The sequence below is a fragment of the Phoca vitulina genome, unplaced genomic scaffold (assembly GCF_004348235.1).
Source record: "Phoca vitulina isolate PV1807 unplaced genomic scaffold, GSC_HSeal_1.0 scaffold23, whole genome shotgun sequence".
In the NCBI taxonomy this organism is placed as follows: Eukaryota; Metazoa; Chordata; class Mammalia; order Carnivora; family Phocidae; genus Phoca; species Phoca vitulina.
The window spans coordinates 21,800,137-21,818,077 of NW_022589726.1; the positions used below are offsets into that span (position 1 = coordinate 21,800,137).

The 17,941-nt window shown below is 57.9% G+C and overlaps 1 protein-coding gene across 10 annotated transcripts in view; it reads left to right on the plus strand.

Moving 5' to 3' along the window:
* ADCY6 (adenylate cyclase 6) overlaps positions 1-17,918 on the plus strand; it is a 21,511-nt gene extending 3,593 nt beyond the window's left edge. For 4 of the 10 annotated variants that reach the window (XM_032420531.1, XM_032420527.1, XM_032420528.1 and 1 more), the window contains exons 2-22: positions 2,329-3,172; positions 6,791-6,940; positions 7,302-7,423; positions 7,517-7,628; positions 7,767-7,894; positions 8,377-8,535; positions 8,613-8,754; positions 8,873-9,001; positions 9,273-9,298; positions 9,533-9,680; positions 9,925-10,022; positions 10,200-10,287; positions 10,475-10,591; positions 10,872-11,030; positions 11,304-11,482; positions 12,392-12,427; positions 12,511-12,640; positions 12,957-13,220; positions 14,030-14,234; positions 15,059-15,183; positions 15,403-17,918. In XM_032420531.1, coding sequence (XP_032276422.1) covers positions 2,330-3,172; positions 6,791-6,940; positions 7,302-7,423; positions 7,517-7,628; positions 7,767-7,894; positions 8,377-8,535; positions 8,613-8,754; positions 8,873-9,001; positions 9,273-9,298; positions 9,533-9,680; positions 9,925-10,022; positions 10,200-10,287; positions 10,475-10,591; positions 10,872-11,030; positions 11,304-11,482; positions 12,392-12,427; positions 12,511-12,640; positions 12,957-13,220; positions 14,030-14,234; positions 15,059-15,183; positions 15,403-15,528 — 3,486 coding nt within the window. In that variant the 5' untranslated portion in view covers position 2,329 and the 3' untranslated portion in view covers positions 15,529-17,918. Of the gene's footprint in view, positions 1-121; positions 784-1,373; positions 1,662-2,262; positions 3,173-6,790; positions 6,941-7,301; positions 7,424-7,516; positions 7,629-7,766; positions 7,895-8,376; positions 8,536-8,612; positions 8,755-8,872; positions 9,002-9,272; positions 9,299-9,532; positions 9,681-9,924; positions 10,023-10,199; positions 10,288-10,474; positions 10,592-10,871; positions 11,031-11,303; positions 11,483-12,391; positions 12,428-12,510; positions 12,641-12,956; positions 13,221-14,029; positions 14,235-15,058; positions 15,184-15,402 lie in introns of those variants that run through there. The other 6 variants (XM_032420532.1, XM_032420533.1, XM_032420529.1 and 3 more) reach the window with 4 other exon arrangements.
* The last annotated feature ends 23 nt before the right edge of the window (positions 17,919-17,941 follow it).

A 17,941-nucleotide genomic window follows, 5' to 3' on the forward strand; every position in this document is an offset into this window, starting at 1 on the left:
CCCCCCCCCCCCCCCCCCCCCCCCCCCCCGTGTCCCCTAGTGAGTACAAATGTCAAGGCTGCTAGCTCTGAAGGGTGCCCTGTGGGCATGGAGGAGGATGACAATGCTCTCATTGCTAGGAGGCATGCACATGCGGCTCCCTGAGGGTGTTGTCCTGGAGTCCTCCCCATCCTGGCTCAAGGCGCTACTCTCAGGAGACCTGAGATTTGGGTCTGATTCAGTGGCCTGGGATCTCTGTAACTTGGGCCAGCCACATAAAGCTGCTATGCACCTTGTTTTCCTTTCTTTTTTTCTTTTTTTTTTTTCCCCTGTGAAATCTGTGCTCCAGGTGGCCACAGAAGCAGCTACACAGGGTTTTGGTGAAGATCAGATGGAATTAGGCCTGTGAGAGGACCTCGAAAAGTTTAAAGCACAGAGAAAGCATTATCTACTGAGCCCTTCTAGGAACATTTACTTAGACTCTACTAGGTGTGGCAGATAGGGCGGTGAGGAAAACGGGCCCAAATCCCTGCCTGCATGGAGCTGACATTCCAGTGAGGAGACACAATGAGCAAATAAGGAAAATATATAGAATGGCAGTTGCTGATAAGAGCTATGGAGAAAATTAAAGCATAAAGCTGGGAAGAGAGATAGGGAGCTCCAGGAAAGGGGGTTGCTATTTTAATAGAACGGTCAGAGAAAGACTCACTGATAAGGGGACATTTGAGCTGTGACCTGGAGGAGCTCTTGTAGCGGCAGAGGACAAGGCCCCGAGCACCACAGGCCCAGGCCGGCCTATGCACGGTGTGTTGGGGAACAGCAAGGAGGCTCATGGGACTGGAGTGCAGGGAGGAAGATGAAGAGTCACAGGATTATCACTATTTGTTTTTATTTCACATTCGCTGCTCAATGCAAATGCCCTTGAGCTTGCTTTTTTTTTTTTTTGATTTTATTTATTTATTTATTTGAGAGAGAGAGAGTGCTGGGAGGGGGGAGAGGGGAGGGACAGAGTGGGAGGGAGAGGGAAAGGGAGAGAATCCCAAGCAGACTGGGCACTGAGGGTACAGCTGACATGGGGCTCGATCTCACCACCCTGAGATCATGACCTGAGCCGAAACCCAGAGTCAGACACTTAACCGACTGAGCCACCCAGACATCCCATCTTGAGCTTTCTGTCTTTTCAACGTATTTCTTTTTTTAAGATTTTATTTATTTATTTGACAGAGAGAGAGACAGCAAGAGAGGGAACACAAGCAGGGGGAGTGGGAGAGGGAGAAGCAGGCTTCCCACGGAGCGGGGAGCCCGATGCGGGGCTCGATCCCAGGACCCTGGGATCATGACCTGAGCCGAAGGCAGATGCTCAACGACTGAACCACCCAGGCGCCCCTCATTATATTTCTTGAGTCCTTACCCTGAGCTGGGCTGAGTACTTGGTGCTAGGAATAAAGTGCTGAGCAAAATAGTGATAATCCCTACCCTCACAAAGTTTATAGTCAGAGGGGTGGGGACACACATTGAACAAGGGGCAGTTTAGTTATAATTGTGGTAAGTACTATAGAGGAAACACACAGACGGTAAACGGGACGGAACGTAGTCTGGGCTGGAGAGCCGGGACATCTTCCCTGAGGAAGTTCCTTCTAAGCCGTGACCCAAGGAAGAAGTTGCATTTGGCCTGGTGAAGTGTGCGTGGCGTGAGTGTGATGGGGAATGATGTGGAAAGAGATTCCCTTTTGTATAGAGGTCACCGATTGGCAGCTCACAGGCTGAATTCATTCCATAGACGTGATTTACTTGGCTTGCAGTGTTGAAAAATGTGAATTACTTGCCAACATTTAAAAATCAGGAGCTGTCACATTACAATGTACATTTTTTTCAGCTTCTGTTGAAAATGAGAAGCTCAGGCTCTGCCGGGATGCCAGCAGCAGCTAGCTACTAGTGTGGGGTGCTGCGCGCCCCTGCCGTGCTGGGGGGGCACTCCGTAGTTCCTCCCACATCTGAGCCGGGGGAGCCTTTGCTCATTGACACAGGCACTTGAGTTTGTCACCGCCCACGAATCAGTGCTTTTAGGGAAGAGGTGAACGTATACGTGTACTGGCGGATCTGGGTTCGAATCTCGGTTCTCACAGCTCTATGGCTCCTTGATCTAGGGCCAGTTACCTCCCTCCCTCTGTCTCCTGTCTCCTGGCCTGTTGAAGGGGGACACCATCCTCCTCCTCCGGGATTTTATTTGAGTGAGATGTCGTCTGAAGGGCTTAGCTTGGCTGTGAATGTACTCAGTTTATGATAGCTACTGGTGGTGGTAGGGAGTGACGGTGGTGTTAATACCAACTCGTTCCTTTCTCCCAGCAGCATGTCGTGGTTTAGTGGCCTCCTGGTCCCCAAAGTGGATGAACGGAAAACAGCCTGGGGTGAGCGCAATGGGCAGAAGCGTCCCCGCCGTGGGACTCGGACCAGTGGCTTCTGCACGCCCCGCTATATGAGCTGCCTCCGGGACGCACAGCCCCCCAGCCCCACCCCTGCAGCTCCCCCTCGGTGCCCCTGGCAGGACGAGGCCTTCGTCCGGAGGGGTGGCCCAGGCAAGGGCCCGGAGCTGGGGCTGCGCGCGGTGGCCCTGGGCTTTGAGGACACGGAGGCGACGGCCGACGTGGCCCCTGACGTGACAGCCAGGCGTCGGCCGTCCTGCTGGCGGCGCCTGGCCCAGGTGTTCCAGTCGAAGCAGTTCCGCTCGGCCAAGCTGGAGCGCCTGTACCAGCGGTACTTCTTCCAGATGAACCAGAGCAGCCTGACGCTGCTCATGGCCGTGCTGGTGCTGCTGGCCGCCGTGCTGCTCGCCTTCCATGCGGCGCCCGCCCGCCCTCAGCCCGCCTACGTGGCCCTGCTGGCCGGCGCCGCCACGCTCTTCGTGGCGCTCATGGTGGTGTGCAACCGGCACAGCTTCCGCCAGGACTCCATGTGGGTGGTGAGCTACGTGGTGCTGGGCATCCTGGCAGCTGTGCAGGTGGGGGGTGCCCTGGCGGCCACCCCCCGCAGCCCCTCCGTGGGCCTCTGGTGCCCTGTGTTTTTTGTCTACATCACCTACACGCTCCTCCCCATCCGCATGCGCGCAGCGGTCTTCAGTGGCCTGGGCCTCTCCACCCTGCATTTGATCTTGGCCTGGCAACTCAACCGCGGCGACGCCTTCCTCTGGAAGCAGGTGGGTGGTCGGGGAGGTGGGCCTTGGGGCACCAGGCCAGGAATGAGAAGGGGTCTGGTGATCGAGGGTGGCAGGGGTGTGGGTCATGGGTGGGTGCTGGGGCTGGGGCTGTGTCCAAGGGGAGGGGCAAATGACGGGAGGCCAAGTTTCAGGGGTCGGCTGCATCTGGGATCTGGAGCTGAGGGCACTGCTGAGGGGAGGGAGGGCCCCCGGACCCAAGCCTGTGCTCTGCAGGCCCCAGTCTGCAGCTCTTTAGCCTGAGGCCCTTGAAGCAGTGTAGCCCGTAGATGTGAGGGAGCATTGGAGCTGTGAAGGGGATGTTCAGCCCCGGGGCCCGGGCAGGGCCGAGACGGCACTGTTGGCTACGGCAGGCCTTGGCATTTCTGGCCCCAAGTTGATACCTGAGACTCAGGCCCAGTGCCATCCCTGAAAAGCAGCTCCAGGTGGTGATCTGGAAGGATCAAGCAGGGTTTGGAGGGAGTGAGCAAGGGAGGAGTTGCTTCTCTCCTGGACCAAGGCCATCTCTGAGAGGACAGGGAGGGTGACGAGTGGGATCAGTTTTCTCCGGGGCTGGGTGTGGTTTGAGTGGAGTTGGACTGTAGAAAAGAGGGGCGTCAGGGTCGGATCTCTTCCCGCCGTCCTCCCACTGAGCACCAGGGCTCCGGCAGCCCTGCCTTGAGGTTCTCTGTCCATGCCAGCTACTGTATCCAGGTTCTGAGTGGTGTGTGGGGTGGGGCTTGACAGCACGATGTTGAGGGAGAAATCACGGCTTGGCTGTGAGCAGACCTGCTGGTCCAACGGGCTGAGATCTAAGACAACAAACCTCACTTCTCCCAGCCTTAATTTCCCAGTCTGTAAAACTGGGATAAAAATAGTATCTACCTCATGATGTTGCTGTTAGGGCCCCACCCTCTCCCAGAGTGGAGTAGAACCTAGGGGCAGGGAGGTGTGGGAGTGCTGTAGGGGATGGTACCCAGGGAAGGGCCTTCCTGGAAGTCGCTTTCAGAGAGACAAGAGCCTGTGGAGTCTGCCATCTTGGGTCATCCCCCTGACCAGGGAGCAGAGACCAGGACATCTTGCCTAGCTGATCCTTCAGGGCATAGCCCCTAACCAACGTATCTCATGATCCCTCTCTTGGCACCCTGATTTTGAGGGTGCTGTCCTCTGTCTTGCTCAAGTTTTGAGGGAGTCCCACCTCTGCCTTGCCTAGGGCTTGTGGCCTGTAGCCCACCCTAGCCCCACCCACAAAGAGGAAGTTGCCTGGGGCTCCCAGGGTGAGAAGCTGGGTGCTCTGGCATGATGCCCTTCTCCGCCCAGCTTGTGCTCTGGAACAGAATGTACCTTTTTAAAAGTAACTTTATAGCCCATTTGTTTGTGGAGCACGCACCCACAGGGCAGTCAGACCTCTTAAAGAGCCAGGGTCTTTCTGTCTCTGCTGGCCCCCCACTTCTCACCAGGGTAGCTGTCGCACTGGGCTTTGGAGTTGGACTACCCTCCTGGGGAAGGGGGAGTATGGAGGTGGTGCCTCCCCAGCCCCTCCCCTCCCCGCCTTCTCTCTGGCTGGCCAGGGGTGGGTGGGTGTCTCTTCTCTGCTCTTAGCTGGCATGGTGCCCAGAACCAGGCCCAGGGCCTGATTGGGGAGGCGCAGCCCCATGGAGGCCAGGACTGTGCCAGCCTCCTGCCTCCCCAGGGGCACCCAGCTGCAGCCTGACCCAGTAGGTCTCAGCAGGCACGTTCTTAGGGTGAGTGGGGAAAGTCACCCCTGCCCCTGTGCCCGTCCTCGGAGCCAGGGTCGCCATAACCCTTCTCTGAACTGAGAAGGATTGAGTCCCTGTGTCCAGTTGGCCTATGCGAGTCTGGATGGCTTGGGGCCGTGGCCTCCTTTCTAGGCTCCTTGCACAGCCCCTTTCCAGATCCAGCCCTGCTCACACTCACGGGAAGGAGCCTTCCTTCTCCTCTGACCCACTCATTCAGACGCACTGAGCGGTTTCACCCAGTGGCCCCTCCTGGAGTCTCCTAGAGTGCCCTGGCATCCCTTTTTTCTCACAGTCAGATAGGGGTCTGCGTACAGATCTATTTCAGTCTCTCGTCCCCCTTCCCCTTCCCTCCCCCATGACTCACTTTTTCCTCTTGGGCTCCTGGGGCCAGGAAGGGAAGTTGCCTGGTTAACCCCCCCTCTCCTTCTCCCCCACTGGGGGCTATTCTTAGAAACCCCTAAGGGAGATAGTGTGCCCCCCTCTTCAGCCCTGCTGCTGGGAGGGGGGCCTTGTGAGCTGGACTGGGAAGGGAAGCTAGGAGGCCGTTCCTAGAGGGTCAGAGCGAGAAATGGCTTGGGGGTTTGCTGAACCTACCCCTCCATTTCACCTAAGAAACATGAAAACAGGCCCCAGAGATTAAGTGACCTGCCCAAGTTTGCAGGACTAGTTCTGGTTCTGGGCAAAGCCCAGAATTCCTGGCTTCCAGTTAGTGCTCTTTCCCTCCCTTCTCCCCAAACTAGAAGCCTGCCCCAGCCAACTCTGGGGTGGAGCCACAGGTGCCAGGTTAACCCCTGAATTTCCAGAAACACTGAGGCCAGTTCTCCCTAGACTTGCTCTCCAGTGAGTGCTCTGGTGCTGAGGAGGGCTGACCGTCCTCAGATCGGGGGCCTAGGGCATGCGGCCAGGCTGTGCCAAGAATTGGGAGTGCCGGGGCATGGTGGCAGCCCTTCCCAGGTGGAAGGGAAGGTCCCACGTTAGTAGAATTGAGGACTCCCAAGCCTGGTCTCTGAGGCTGGGCCGCAAGAGCTTGGGTGAGTGGAGTGTGTAGGAATCTTGGAAGTCTGGAATGTACCGTGCAGTAGGGTTTGGACACAGGCTTTGGATTCTGACTGTCCTGGGTTCAAGTCCCACACCAGCCACTATTAGCTGTGTGATTTGGGACACGTTACTTAGCGTCTCTGTGCTGGAACGTCTTACCTTTAAAATGAGATGCTGTTATCTGTTTCATAGAGTTAGGAGAAATCCGTTACTGTATATGAGGTAGCTATAGAAGTCAGGAATATTAAATAGGCAGCCAACAAATTAGCCAACTAATAATAATAATAATAGTAGTAGTAATTATTATATCAAGTTATGTCAGAGCAGGGAGGGACCTTAGAAATCTTCTTGTTGTCCCTCTCCAGGTTCTAGGTGAGCATACAGAGGCCCAGAGAGATGAGGTGACTTGTCCTGGGCATTCATAGGAGGATATAGAGCTCAAGTCTCCTGGGTGTTGTCCTGTGAGGAGATCCACATGCAGAAGGAGCAGCATTTGTTTTTTGTTTGGGCTGACTGTGGGGCAGGAAATCGTAGTGTGCTGGGCACAGGCCCCATGACCCACCTTGCCCTGGTTGGCGCTTCTGCTCCCAGGAGTTGTGAAGAGGTCCCATTTCTAGCTGTGGAGTGATCCGGGCAGGGGGCCGGAGTCCTGTGGGAGAAGGGGGAGATGTGTTACAGGGGTTGGGACAGCTCGGGGACAGACAGGGCACAGGATCCTGGCTTCCTCCCCGAGGGAATGCATGCACAGAGAGCCTAGCAAGTTGCACCTGCGCGGGGTGGGGGTGGGGGGGGTCACCCGTCTGCCGCTGCCGCCCTCTTGCAGCTGGGTGCCAGCATGTTGCTGTTCGTCTGCACCAATGTCATCGGCATCTGCACGCACTACCCGGCTGAGGTGTCTCAGCGCCAGGCCTTCCAGGAGACCCGTGGTTACATCCAGGCCCGGCTGCACCTGCAGCATGAGAATCGGCAGCAGGTGGGGCTGCTCTCCCTGTCCAAGGCCTTTCCCGTCCTCACCCCCAAAGAACCCGCAGACTGGGTCCGCTGCCTTGTACCACTCCATGGAATAAGTGTGGATGGTCCCCCCGATCGTGCATCACACAGGCTGTGTGACGCTGGGGGTCCTGTCTTGTCCCAGGGTGGGAGAGGGCAGCTGGGAGCACAAGCGAGGGGTTGCACGGGTGTGTATCTGCTGTCGGCTCTCATGGGGGAGGTCCAGAAGGGAAGCTCAGGTCTCCAGAGGGCTCTGGGAGGGCCCTGGGGTGGTGGAGGCATCAGGAGGGATTGCAGCGTGAGGCCGAGAAGGTAGTGGTGCCCCGTTGAAACCGCTGGTCTAGGAACGGCTGCTGCTGTCCGTGTTGCCCCAGCATGTTGCCATGGAGATGAAAGAAGATATCAACACAAAGAAAGAGGACATGATGTTCCACAAGATCTACATCCAGAAGCATGACAATGTCAGGTAGGGGGGGAGGGGGAGGAGCCCGGGAGGGATGGGGGACCGGGGAGTCTTTGAGCGCCACGTGGTCCTTCCGTCTTCTGCCCTTGTCCGCAGCATCCTGTTTGCAGACATTGAAGGCTTCACCAGCCTGGCATCCCAGTGCACCGCGCAGGAGCTGGTCATGACCCTGAACGAGCTCTTTGCCCGGTTTGACAAGCTGGCTGCGGTGAGGGGGCTGGGGCTGGGGGTGGCGAGAGCATAGCCTTACTGGGGCGGCCTGGCACGGTGGGGACAGGTGGTGACTCAGTGAGGGTGCTGGGCGGGCAAGAGAGTGAGAGCGACTCTCCCCAACTCTCCCCTTTAGGAAAATCACTGCCTGAGGATCAAGATCTTAGGGGACTGTTACTACTGTGTGTCGGGGCTGCCGGAGGCCCGGGCAGATCATGCCCACTGCTGTGTGGAGATGGGCGTGGACATGATCGAGGCTATCTCGTAAGCAGTGCCCCTCCCAGGCCTTCTGGAACCGAGGGTGCCCCCGCCGACTCCTACCCTTTGGCGTGTCCTCAGGACTTTTTCTCAGTTGTGGCTATTTCTCTGTCTTGGAGGCCCATCACCGGGGAGGGGAATGCATATTTCTTGAGCCTGTGGGGCCGAGACCCCAGCCAGCCGGGCAGGGCGTTTGGGCTGGTGCGAGCGCTAGCTGAGCTGGCCTGAGGGGAGAACAGGGACTCCCCCCTTTCTGGCTCAGTTCCACAGGATGCTGCAGGGCCACAGCCGGGGAGCACAACCCGCAAACATTTGTCCCTGAGACCCTGGCAGCCTTTTGCCCACGTCCAGCCAAGGGCTGTGCTCCTGTGCCCCGCGTCTGGGTCTGTCCCTGTCTGTTTGGCTCCGAGGGGAGTGAAGGGCCTGAGCTCTGGGCTGGGAGTGGGGAGGACTGTGCCAGGAGCTGAACCGGAGCCGCCTCCTCCCAGGCTGGTGCGTGAGGTGACCGGCGTGAACGTGAACATGCGCGTGGGCATCCACAGCGGGCGTGTGCACTGTGGCGTCCTTGGCCTGCGGAAGTGGCAGTTCGACGTGTGGTCCAATGACGTGACGCTGGCCAACCACATGGAGGCGGGGGGCCGGGCTGGGTGAGTGTGGGGTCCAGGTGGTGAGGGACGGGAATGAGGCGGGCAAGCCCAGGCCTCACCCTCCTGTTCCCTCCCAGCCGGATCCATATCACCCGGGCCACGCTGCAGTACCTGAACGGGGACTACGAGGTGGAGCCAGGCCGCGGCGGTGAGCGTAACGCCTACCTCAAGGAGCAGCACATCGAGACCTTCCTCATCCTGGGAGCCAGCCAGAAACGGGTCAGGCCGGGGTGGGGTGTGGGGGGGGGAGGCAGGCAGGGAGGAGGGCAAATGTGGGGAGCAGACAGACTTCTTCTCTGGGCCCCTTTTCTGATCCTGCACCCGGCTGCCCGCACAGAAAGAGGAGAAGGCCATGCTGGCCAAGCTGCAGCGGACGCGGGCCAACTCCATGGAAGGGCTGATGCCACGCTGGGTGCCCGACCGTGCCTTCTCCCGGACCAAGGACTCCAAGGCTTTCCGCCAGATGGTGAGGGGCCCGCAGCGCTAGCACCTGAGGCCTCATTTTCCTGACACTCTGTGCCCCCCTTCTTTCTTCTTCCTTTCTTCTTGTGGCTCCTGCATCTCCACGTATGACTTCTGGTATTGGGAGCAGGAGGGATGACTTCATACCAGAGGTCCCGAGCCCGCAAAGTACATGGGGGGGACCCCTCAGCACGCTGTTGGGGAGGGGGAAGGGATGATGGAGGTGAGGGTGGTCCGCCCTTCACCTCACCGGCACGCTTTGTCCCTTTCTCCAGGGCATTGATGACTCCAGCAAAGACAAGTAAGTCAGGTGATTGAGGAGGGAGGAAGAGGAGTGGAGAAGGCACTTGCACCCTGGGACAGGGCTGCGGGGAGCCGAGGCCCCCTCTTTCCTGGACCTTAGGTGTGTCATGGGGGAGCAGGGGCCGCACCCCCGCTCACTCTATTCTTGGGTGCTGCCCATGCCCTTCCCTTCTAATTGCCTCTCACGTGGCACTGCTCATGCCCCTGGTGAAGCCATGTCCCCTGCCCTCAGCCGGGGTGCCCAAGATGCCCTGAACCCCGAGGACGAGGTAGATGAGTTCCTGGGCCGTGCCATCGATGCCCGCAGCATCGATCAGCTACGGAAGGACCACGTGCGCCGCTTCCTGCTCACCTTCCAGAGAGAGGATCTTGAAAAGAAGGTTTGGGGGATTTGAGGGCAGAGGGACGAGGGCCAGGCGAGGAGGGGAGGTCCAGGCAGGGAAGGCTGAGCACAACTGAGGGAACAGGAGAGGTTATTTTGGGAATGGGGGGAGAGGGGCGACCACAGGGTACAGGGGGGATTCCTATCAACTGGGCCACTGCTTCCCCTCCTTGAGGCCCCTGGGAGTGCCCTGCCTCCCCCAGGGCAGAGCCCAGCACCCAGCTCAGCCTCCTCTCCCTCAGTACTCACGGAAGGTGGACCCCCGCTTCGGAGCCTACGTGGCCTGTGCACTGTTGGTCTTCTGCTTCATCTGCTTTATCCAGCTCCTCGTCTTCCCACAGTGAGAGCCCTGTCCCTCCTCACTCTGCTTCTCTTCCCTCCACCACTTCCCAGAACCTTCCTAAACACCCATGCAAGCTCACGGTCCCTGGAGCCCGCACCCTGCCCATCTGGAGAGTGGGACAAGGATGCCCAGCTATTCCAGAGTAACATTTTTCCTGGCCCTCTTCTGCCCCAGTTCGACACTGATGCTTGGGATCTATGCCAGTATCTTCCTGCTGTTGCTGATCACCGTGCTGACCTGTGCCGTGCCCTCCTGCGGCTCTGTACGTCGGGGGTTCTTCCAGGGCTGGTCGGGGAGGGCTGGCTGGGCTGGGCTGGTGAGGCACGTGGGGACAGGGAGGAGAAGGCCAGGCCTCCCCGCCGCCCCCCCCACCCCCGGGCCCCATCCCTGGTTGGCCTTACCCCTTGGCTGACGTGGTCTCTAACTCCCGGTCTCTGGCCTGTCCGCAGCTCTTCCCCAAGGCCCTGCGACGTCTTTCCCGCAGCATTGTGCGCTCTCGGGCACACAGCACTGTGGTTGGCATCTTTTCAGTCTTGCTTGTGTTCACCTCTGCCATCGCCAACATGGTAAAGGTCCAGTGGGGATTCTTCTTCCCTTCATCTGTGCCAAGCACTGCTCTGGGCCCTGGGGGTAGGCAGAGGAAGGAGACCCATTTCCTGCCCTCCGAGAGCTCGTTATCCCAAAGGAGGGGATGAGGTTAACTCGAGTCCCCCTTTCTCCTTGCTCTCTGTACCTCCTGTCACCCTCAGTGAGAACTTTGACCTCGAGGGTAGAAGGCACGGGGGCATGGCCCTTGTGAGCGCTCCCCTCCGCGGTACCCTGATATGTCTCCCCCCACTTCTGCAGTTCACCTGTGACCACACCCCCATACGGACCTGCGCAGCCCGGATGCTGAATGTAACACCCGCTGACATCACTGCCTGCCACCTGCAGCAGCTCAATTACTCCCTGGGCCTGGAGGCTCCCCTCTGTGAGGGCACCGCACCCACTTGCAGCTTCCCTGAGGTGTCCAAGCCGTGCTCAGGCGGGATGGGGGGGCGGTCCCGATCAGTACTCGTTGTTGACTCCTCTGTGTCCGGCCTGGCGCTGGGCACCGGGGGCCCAGGTCTCACCAGCGTCCCTCTGCCGCAGAAGCAGCCAGGGGCCCCAGTGTGCTGGGGGGCGGGGGCGGAGGCTGGAGGAGCTTTGGGTTTGAGGTTGTGGAGGGGAGTGCTCTTCCTGCATGGGGTCGGGGGTGCCGTGGCTTCATCCAACACCACCTCTGCCATCGCCCCCCAGTACTTCGTTGGGAACATGCTGCTGAGTCTCTTGGCCAGCTCTGTCTTCCTGCACATCAGTAGCATCGGGAAGTTGGCCATGATCTTTGTCCTGGGGCTCATCTATTTGGTGCTGCTTCTGCTGGGCCCCCCAGCCACCATCTTTGACAACTATGACCTGCTGCTTGGTGTCCATGGCTTGTGAGTTTATCCTCAGCCCCTTTCATCCCCTAGGAGCTTCCTGACCCTGCTGGTCACTGTGAGTCTCTCTGGTGCCCAGGCCTCTTGTGCCCTTGGAATGCTACCACTCACCCCTCACCTGTGGCAGGGGAGGAGCTCCCAGCATATGACTTCACAGTCACCCCAAGGAAACCCTAGTCCTGGGAAGTCCCTGTGTCTTTAGGCCAGACATTTTTAAAAATTCCCTCTCTCATTTGCATGGTTCCTTCGTACGCATTCTCTTAACCACCTGTAGGTCACACAGCTGCTTTGTGGCAGAGCCCTGGCTGGGAACCAAGACGTCTGACTCCTGCTTAGGGGCTTTGGCGGGGTTACCACACTGGCTTTTCCTCTGCAAACCCCACCCCTTGTGATATGGGGCCATAGCTTGGTGTGGTGGTAGGAAAAGCCTCTGGAGTCCACTTGGGTTTGAATCCTGCTCTACTGCTCATTAGCTGTGTGACCTTGGGCGGGTGAGTTAACGTCTCTGAGCCTCAGTTTCCTCATCTGTAAAATGGCAGTGGCTCCTGTATCATAGGTGATTGTAAAGATTGTGGTAACTGACATTTGTCGAAGCCTTCCTGCCCACCGGGTGCCGCGCTAGGCCTCTTGTGCGTGTTACTTAGATCTCATCCCTCTTTTACTGATGACGAAACAGGCCTAGACTTAAGCAACTTGTACCGGGTCACAGGACAGGTAAGTTGAGGAGCCAGGAGTGGAAGCTTCTCTTAACCTCTGCTCTTAACGAGTTCGTGTAAGCAAAGGCCCTGGCCCTGTGCCTGATTTTGTGCTCTGTGCTCAGGAAATGCAGTTTCTGCCTCCCCTTCCCTCTGCCCCCACCCAGCAACCCAAGAAGAGCCAATGACTTTGTTTCTTGTATCTCCTTGCCAGGGCTGCTTCCAATGAGACTTTCGATGGGCTGGACTGGTGAGTGAGGGCTCTGGGGCGGGGCAGGGTAGGGCTGCCCGGTGCCTCTTCCAGACACCGAGCTTGCCTCTGCCTACCCTCAGCCCAGCTGCGGGGCGGGTGGCGCTCAAGTACATGACCCCCGTGATCCTGCTGGTGTTCGCACTGGCGCTGTATCTGCACGCCCAGCAGGTGGAATCGACGGCGCGGCTGGACTTCCTCTGGAAGCTGCAGGTGACCGAGCACGGGCCTCTGGGGCAGGGGGAGGGTCCTGGGGACGGAACCTGGGCCAAGCCAGAAATGCGTCTTGCTAGCTGGCCGAGGCTCGGGCTGCCCAAGCCCACTCTGGCTCCAAGCCTTCTCTGCGCCCACCCCCTGACCCCTGCTTCATCCTGTCCGTGCCCTTCACCCCTTTGCTTGTTCTTTAGGTCTCATCTGGCCATGCCTTTCTTCTTCCCTGTGATTCCCTCTGATGCCCGTCTCCAGGCATCGGCCGCTCTACCCACCCCTTTGAATGTTGGGCAATGGGTGATGGGTGTGGTGTCCACAGGCAACAGGGGAGAAGGAGGAGATGGAGGAACTCCAGGCTTACAACCGAAGGCTGCTGCACAACATTCTGCCCAAGGACGTGGCCGCCCACTTCCTGGCCCGGGAGCGCCGCAACGACGAGCTCTACTACCAGTCGTGCGAGTGCGTGGCCGTCATGTTCGCGTCCATCGCCAACTTCTCCGAGTTCTACGTGGAGCTGGAGGCCAACAATGAGGGCGTTGAGTGCCTGCGGCTGCTCAACGAGATCATTGCCGACTTCGATGAGGTGCTTGTCTGGTCGCTGTTGCTGGCCGAGCAGCTGGGGGGGCTAGGGGAGTGGGGAGAACTTCGGATGGGAAGGCCGGGGTTGGAGGGGTAGCTGGATTGGGCGGGGAGGGAGGGTTGATGGGACCCAGAGACGTCGGGGTAGGAGTAAGGGTAGGTACAGCAGAGGCGAGGACAAGGACCCACCAGGGTGTCCGAGGCAGCAAGGAGCTCGGCCTCAGTGGGGCAGGGTCGTCACTGCTGGGGAGCAAAGGACATGAGGCTCTGTGGAGGGGACAGGATAGGTACCAGGTGGATGGTACTGAATAAGAAAGCAGTGGTCTGTAGACGGAACCCCATGTGAGCCCAAGGAAGCAAGATGGGGCCCTGAATAGAGAAAATGGAAGCAAGCATGAGGAAGTATCCTGAACGTCCAGGTCAGGAATGGGCCATTTACTGTTTTGGAGCCAAGTCACTTCTTCACTCTGGCGCTCAGTTTCCCGAAAAGTGACGGTTAGAATAACTGGTGGCTAATATCCCTTCTGTGGTTCCGGATTCTGCGAGGGAGCTTTTGAAGCGGAGCTGAAGCTGTATGCGTTAAGTCCTGGCTTGGGGTTCTGATGACTGCCTGACGAAGGAGGCCTGTGTTCTGGCTCCTCGGTCCCGCCTTGAGAACAGCAGCTGGAAGGCGGGGGCACACTCACTCGAAGGAGGGGAGCTGTTGAAACAGGGAAGGGGGAAGAGGCCGAGGCAGGGCAGGAGTGAGCATCGGGCAGGGTGCGTGCGTTTGGCCTCTCTGCCTTGACAGTCAGGTCTCCCCGTGCTGGCCAGATCATCAGCGAGGAGCGCTTCCGGCAGCTGGAGAAGATCAAGACGATTGGTAGCACCTACATGGCGGCCTCAGGCCTGAACGCCAGCACCTATGATCAGGCGGGCCGCTCCCACATCACCGCCCTGGCCGACTATGCCATGCGGCTCATGGAGCAGATGAAACACATCAATGAGCACTCCTTCAACAATTTCCAGATGAAGATTGGTGAGATGGCCTGGTTGCCTTGGGAGCTTTTCCCAGGGCTGTTCCTGGGTGAGGCCAAGGAAGCAGGCTAGGGACGGCGTCACAGATGCCCCATCAGGAATCCTTTGGGATGTCCTTTTCTCCCACCTCCTGTCTTGTCTCACATTTAGAACAGAGATCATTTATTGGGGGTCTACTGTGTGCTAGGCCCTGTCCTAGGCATTTTAGTCTTCACGTTGTCATCCCCTTTTACAGATAGAGACTGACTCTCAGATTAAAATAACTTGGCCACGGCCAAACAGCTAGTAGATGGCTGCACTGGGGTTCAAACCCAGGTTTATTTACACTCCAGTCCCCGTGTCCTTATCTATGGCCAGTCTAAGAGGCACCTCTGAGATGAGCTGGGCGCTGGTGGGCGGGAGGAGCGGTTAGCAGCGTGGGTTCTGGAGTCACTCTGGTTTGAACTCGGGCTGTGCCACTTACTGGCTTATTTAGCACGTTGCCCAACTCCTCTCAGCTCCCCAAGGCTATCTGTAAAATGGGCATGGTACCTACTGTTGAGGGCTGTTGAGGGGATGAAGTAATGGAATGCAGAATGCTTCCCGGAGGGCTTGGCGCAGAGCGAGCTTTCAGTGGATTTAGCTACTGTTATGGCAGTGGCTGTCTTAACTCAGGGAAGCGCCTCAGGACATGCCCAGATCTGCCATTTTTTACAACCAGGACACTTGTCCCTTTGTCACTTTCTTCTCTGGGTCCTTCTAAAGGTTCCAGGAGGCGGGATGACTCCCTGGGCTGACCCTGGAATGTCCATTAGTCTCAGTTTTTTGCTGCTGTCCCCATCTCAGGGCTGAACATGGGCCCAGTCGTGGCAGGCGTCATTGGGGCTCGGAAGCCGCAGTATGACATCTGGGGGAACACAGTGAATGTCTCTAGCCGTATGGACAGCACGGGGGTCCCTGACCGAATCCAGGTGAGGGGGATGTGGGCAGAGGCTGGGAAGGGTATGGGTCCAGAGGGCTTCTGCAGGTCCCTCTCTGAGGTCAGCTAGGACAGGGGTAGGGTGGCAGTGTTCTGTGGTTGGGGGTGGGTGCAGTTTGGGGTGGGGTTAGCATGATTAGAGAACCCCGGGACCCCTACAAATGCAGCAGGAAGGATCCCAGGCTAAATGGGTTCCCTTCCCATCCCCCAGGTGACCACGGACTTGTACCAGGTTCTAGCTGCCAAAGGCTACCAGCTGGAGTGTCGAGGGGTGGTCAAGGTGAAGGGCAAGGGGGAGATGACCACCTACTTCCTCAACGGGGGCCCCCCCAGTTAACAGGGCCCAGCTACAAATTCAGCTGTCAGGACCAAGGTGGGCATCTGAGTGGACTCTGGGCTCGCTCAGTGGAGCCGTGGCAGGGGGCACGAAGCCTTCAGACCCTGCTGACCACAGAAGGGAGCACACCAGTAGGGTGTGCTTGGACCATGTTCGTCTGCCCTCAGGCTGGTGAACAAGGGATACCAAGAGGATTATGCAAGTGACTTCTACTTTTCTAACTGGGATAGGGCTGTTGCCTTTTTGTTCCAGCTTTTGGGAGCTGGGGGGGCCGGGGGGGGGAAGGGGGGCATCAGCAGAGGCGGAAGGAGCCCTCCTGTCTGAGGGATTAAAATGGCAGCTTGCCATGCCTACCCTTTCCCTGTCTGTCTGGGCAACAGACTCAGGGCTGGGCCCTTCCTTTCCCTCTTTTTCCTGGGAATATTTTGTACACAGACTGGGGCAGGCCTGAGGAGTGCCTATTCCGTGCCTGCCTCTGCAGTGCCTGCGTCCCCAGCCCTGGCCTCGGGTACCCCAGCCCGGTCAGCTCTCCCTCCTAGGCACAGGGCAGAGGAGGGAGATGCCCTGGGGACCCAGCTCTGTCCATGTTTCAGGGGAATGTTTCCATTTGCCAAATCCTAGTCCCATGATCTGTCCCCAAAGGGGAACAAAGGGACTTTTGACAGCTCAGATTTAGCCCCAGTTCCTGCACAGCTCCAGGGAAAGGGGCATCTGGCCTCATTGGTACTGTGAAAATGCCCAGCCAGAGAGCAAGCGTGTGTGTGCGGATGTCAGACCAGGAGTTGAAAGTTCACGGGCAGGTGCCAAAGAGAGCAGGCCAGCCAGGGAGCGGGGTGGTACCAGACTCGATCTGAGGGCCCCACTGGGGTCATGATCAAGTAACTCTGCCCCCCCCCCCCGTGCTCTCTGTCTGTCTGCTGGCAAGGGGACACAGAGCATCTCTACCCATTCTGTTGCCAAATAGAAAAGGGTCAGGACATGGAGGAGGATGACCCTGATCTCAAACCCGTCCTCCCAAGTCTTTGGCCCTGGGAAGGGCCTGTGTGTCTGTGTACTGTGTGTGCATGTCGGCCTTTGTGTGTGTAGCTGTTTGCCAGGTCTGTGTGTGTCCTTGTGCTCCTCCTCAGCTCTCTACCCGGGGTTGCCTCTCTCCTGTGGGCCTCTGTCTTCCGGGAATAAGGAAGGGTTTCTGATTTCAAGGGATGGAGAGAGATGCCTAGGTTGCACAGGAGTGGCATGGGGTGTGGTAGCAAGAAGAAGGTGGCCCTGGGGAGAGGAGTCCTTTTTGTGCCAAATCCCTAAGTGCCATTTGGGGGCCACGTGTGCAGCATGACTGTCTCCCTGCCAGGGGCAGGGACCCAAGCGCCTGCTTGAGCCTCAGTGCTCCATGCACTTGACCTGTCTGGGGTTTGGTGGGCAGAGGCTCAGGAATTTCCTGGGTTCCCCAGCTGGTGGTATACTTTGGGACCGAGGTAGCATGGGATCTCTCTGAGGACCCAGATTCTGGTACTAGGGAATGGGGCAAGGGAACCTGAAACTTGGCGTTCCGCAGCCTTCAGTCTCAGTCTAGCATGTTCCAGGCTCCCCAGTCCCCATGAAGCCTGCACGGGCTAGAAGGAGGGTTGGAAGGTTGGACTCTAGATTCCCTTCCTATCTCTGCCTTCCTTTTACTCCTTTCCTTGCAACCTCCTTGCCTCAGGCCTGAGTTAGTTGGTGCCTTGGTTTCTCTGTCTGTACCTATTTAAGCCAGAGGCATTAGCCTGAATTTTGCTTGAACATCATTTTGTCTTGGAGGTGATGAGAGAGACAGAGGAGGGTCCCAGAGTTGCTGGGTTTGGGGAATGGAAGGGATAGGTGGTACTCTTGCCCTTCCTCGTGCCCTTTCTGACTCAAGCTCCTTGCAGAGGCCTGGTTTCTGGCTCATATTGCCTCCCCTGGGGGATCTTCATGCATCAACCAAATGGGCCATCGGGCACTTCATTAGCCATGGCAGGAGGAGGGGAAAAGACTAGTTGGTCCAGACAGAAAATCAACTTCCTTTCCCCAGCCATATCCCTGGATAGGAAGGGACTGCTTGGAGCCCTGGGTTGGGGGTTGAGGGTGTAAGGAGACCAGAGTGGGAAGACCTCAGTCTTCGGTGACTTGACTTTGCTTCTTGCCAAGTGGGAGGGGCCTGTCCACACCGACTCCCCATACCACAGTGCCAGCCATGCCCTTCTCCTGGGCTACCATCGCCCCCTTTCTCACCAGGTGATGGGGGAGTCAGTGGATGGGAGGCCCATGGACTTTGGTTTTATAATGTAACCACTGTGGGGGGGGGGAGGGTTGTGTATCATGTATTTCAGTGAAATATTTAATATATTTAAATATCAATAAAATCAAATTCTTTGTAAAATTCCTAGCTCTCTGAAGA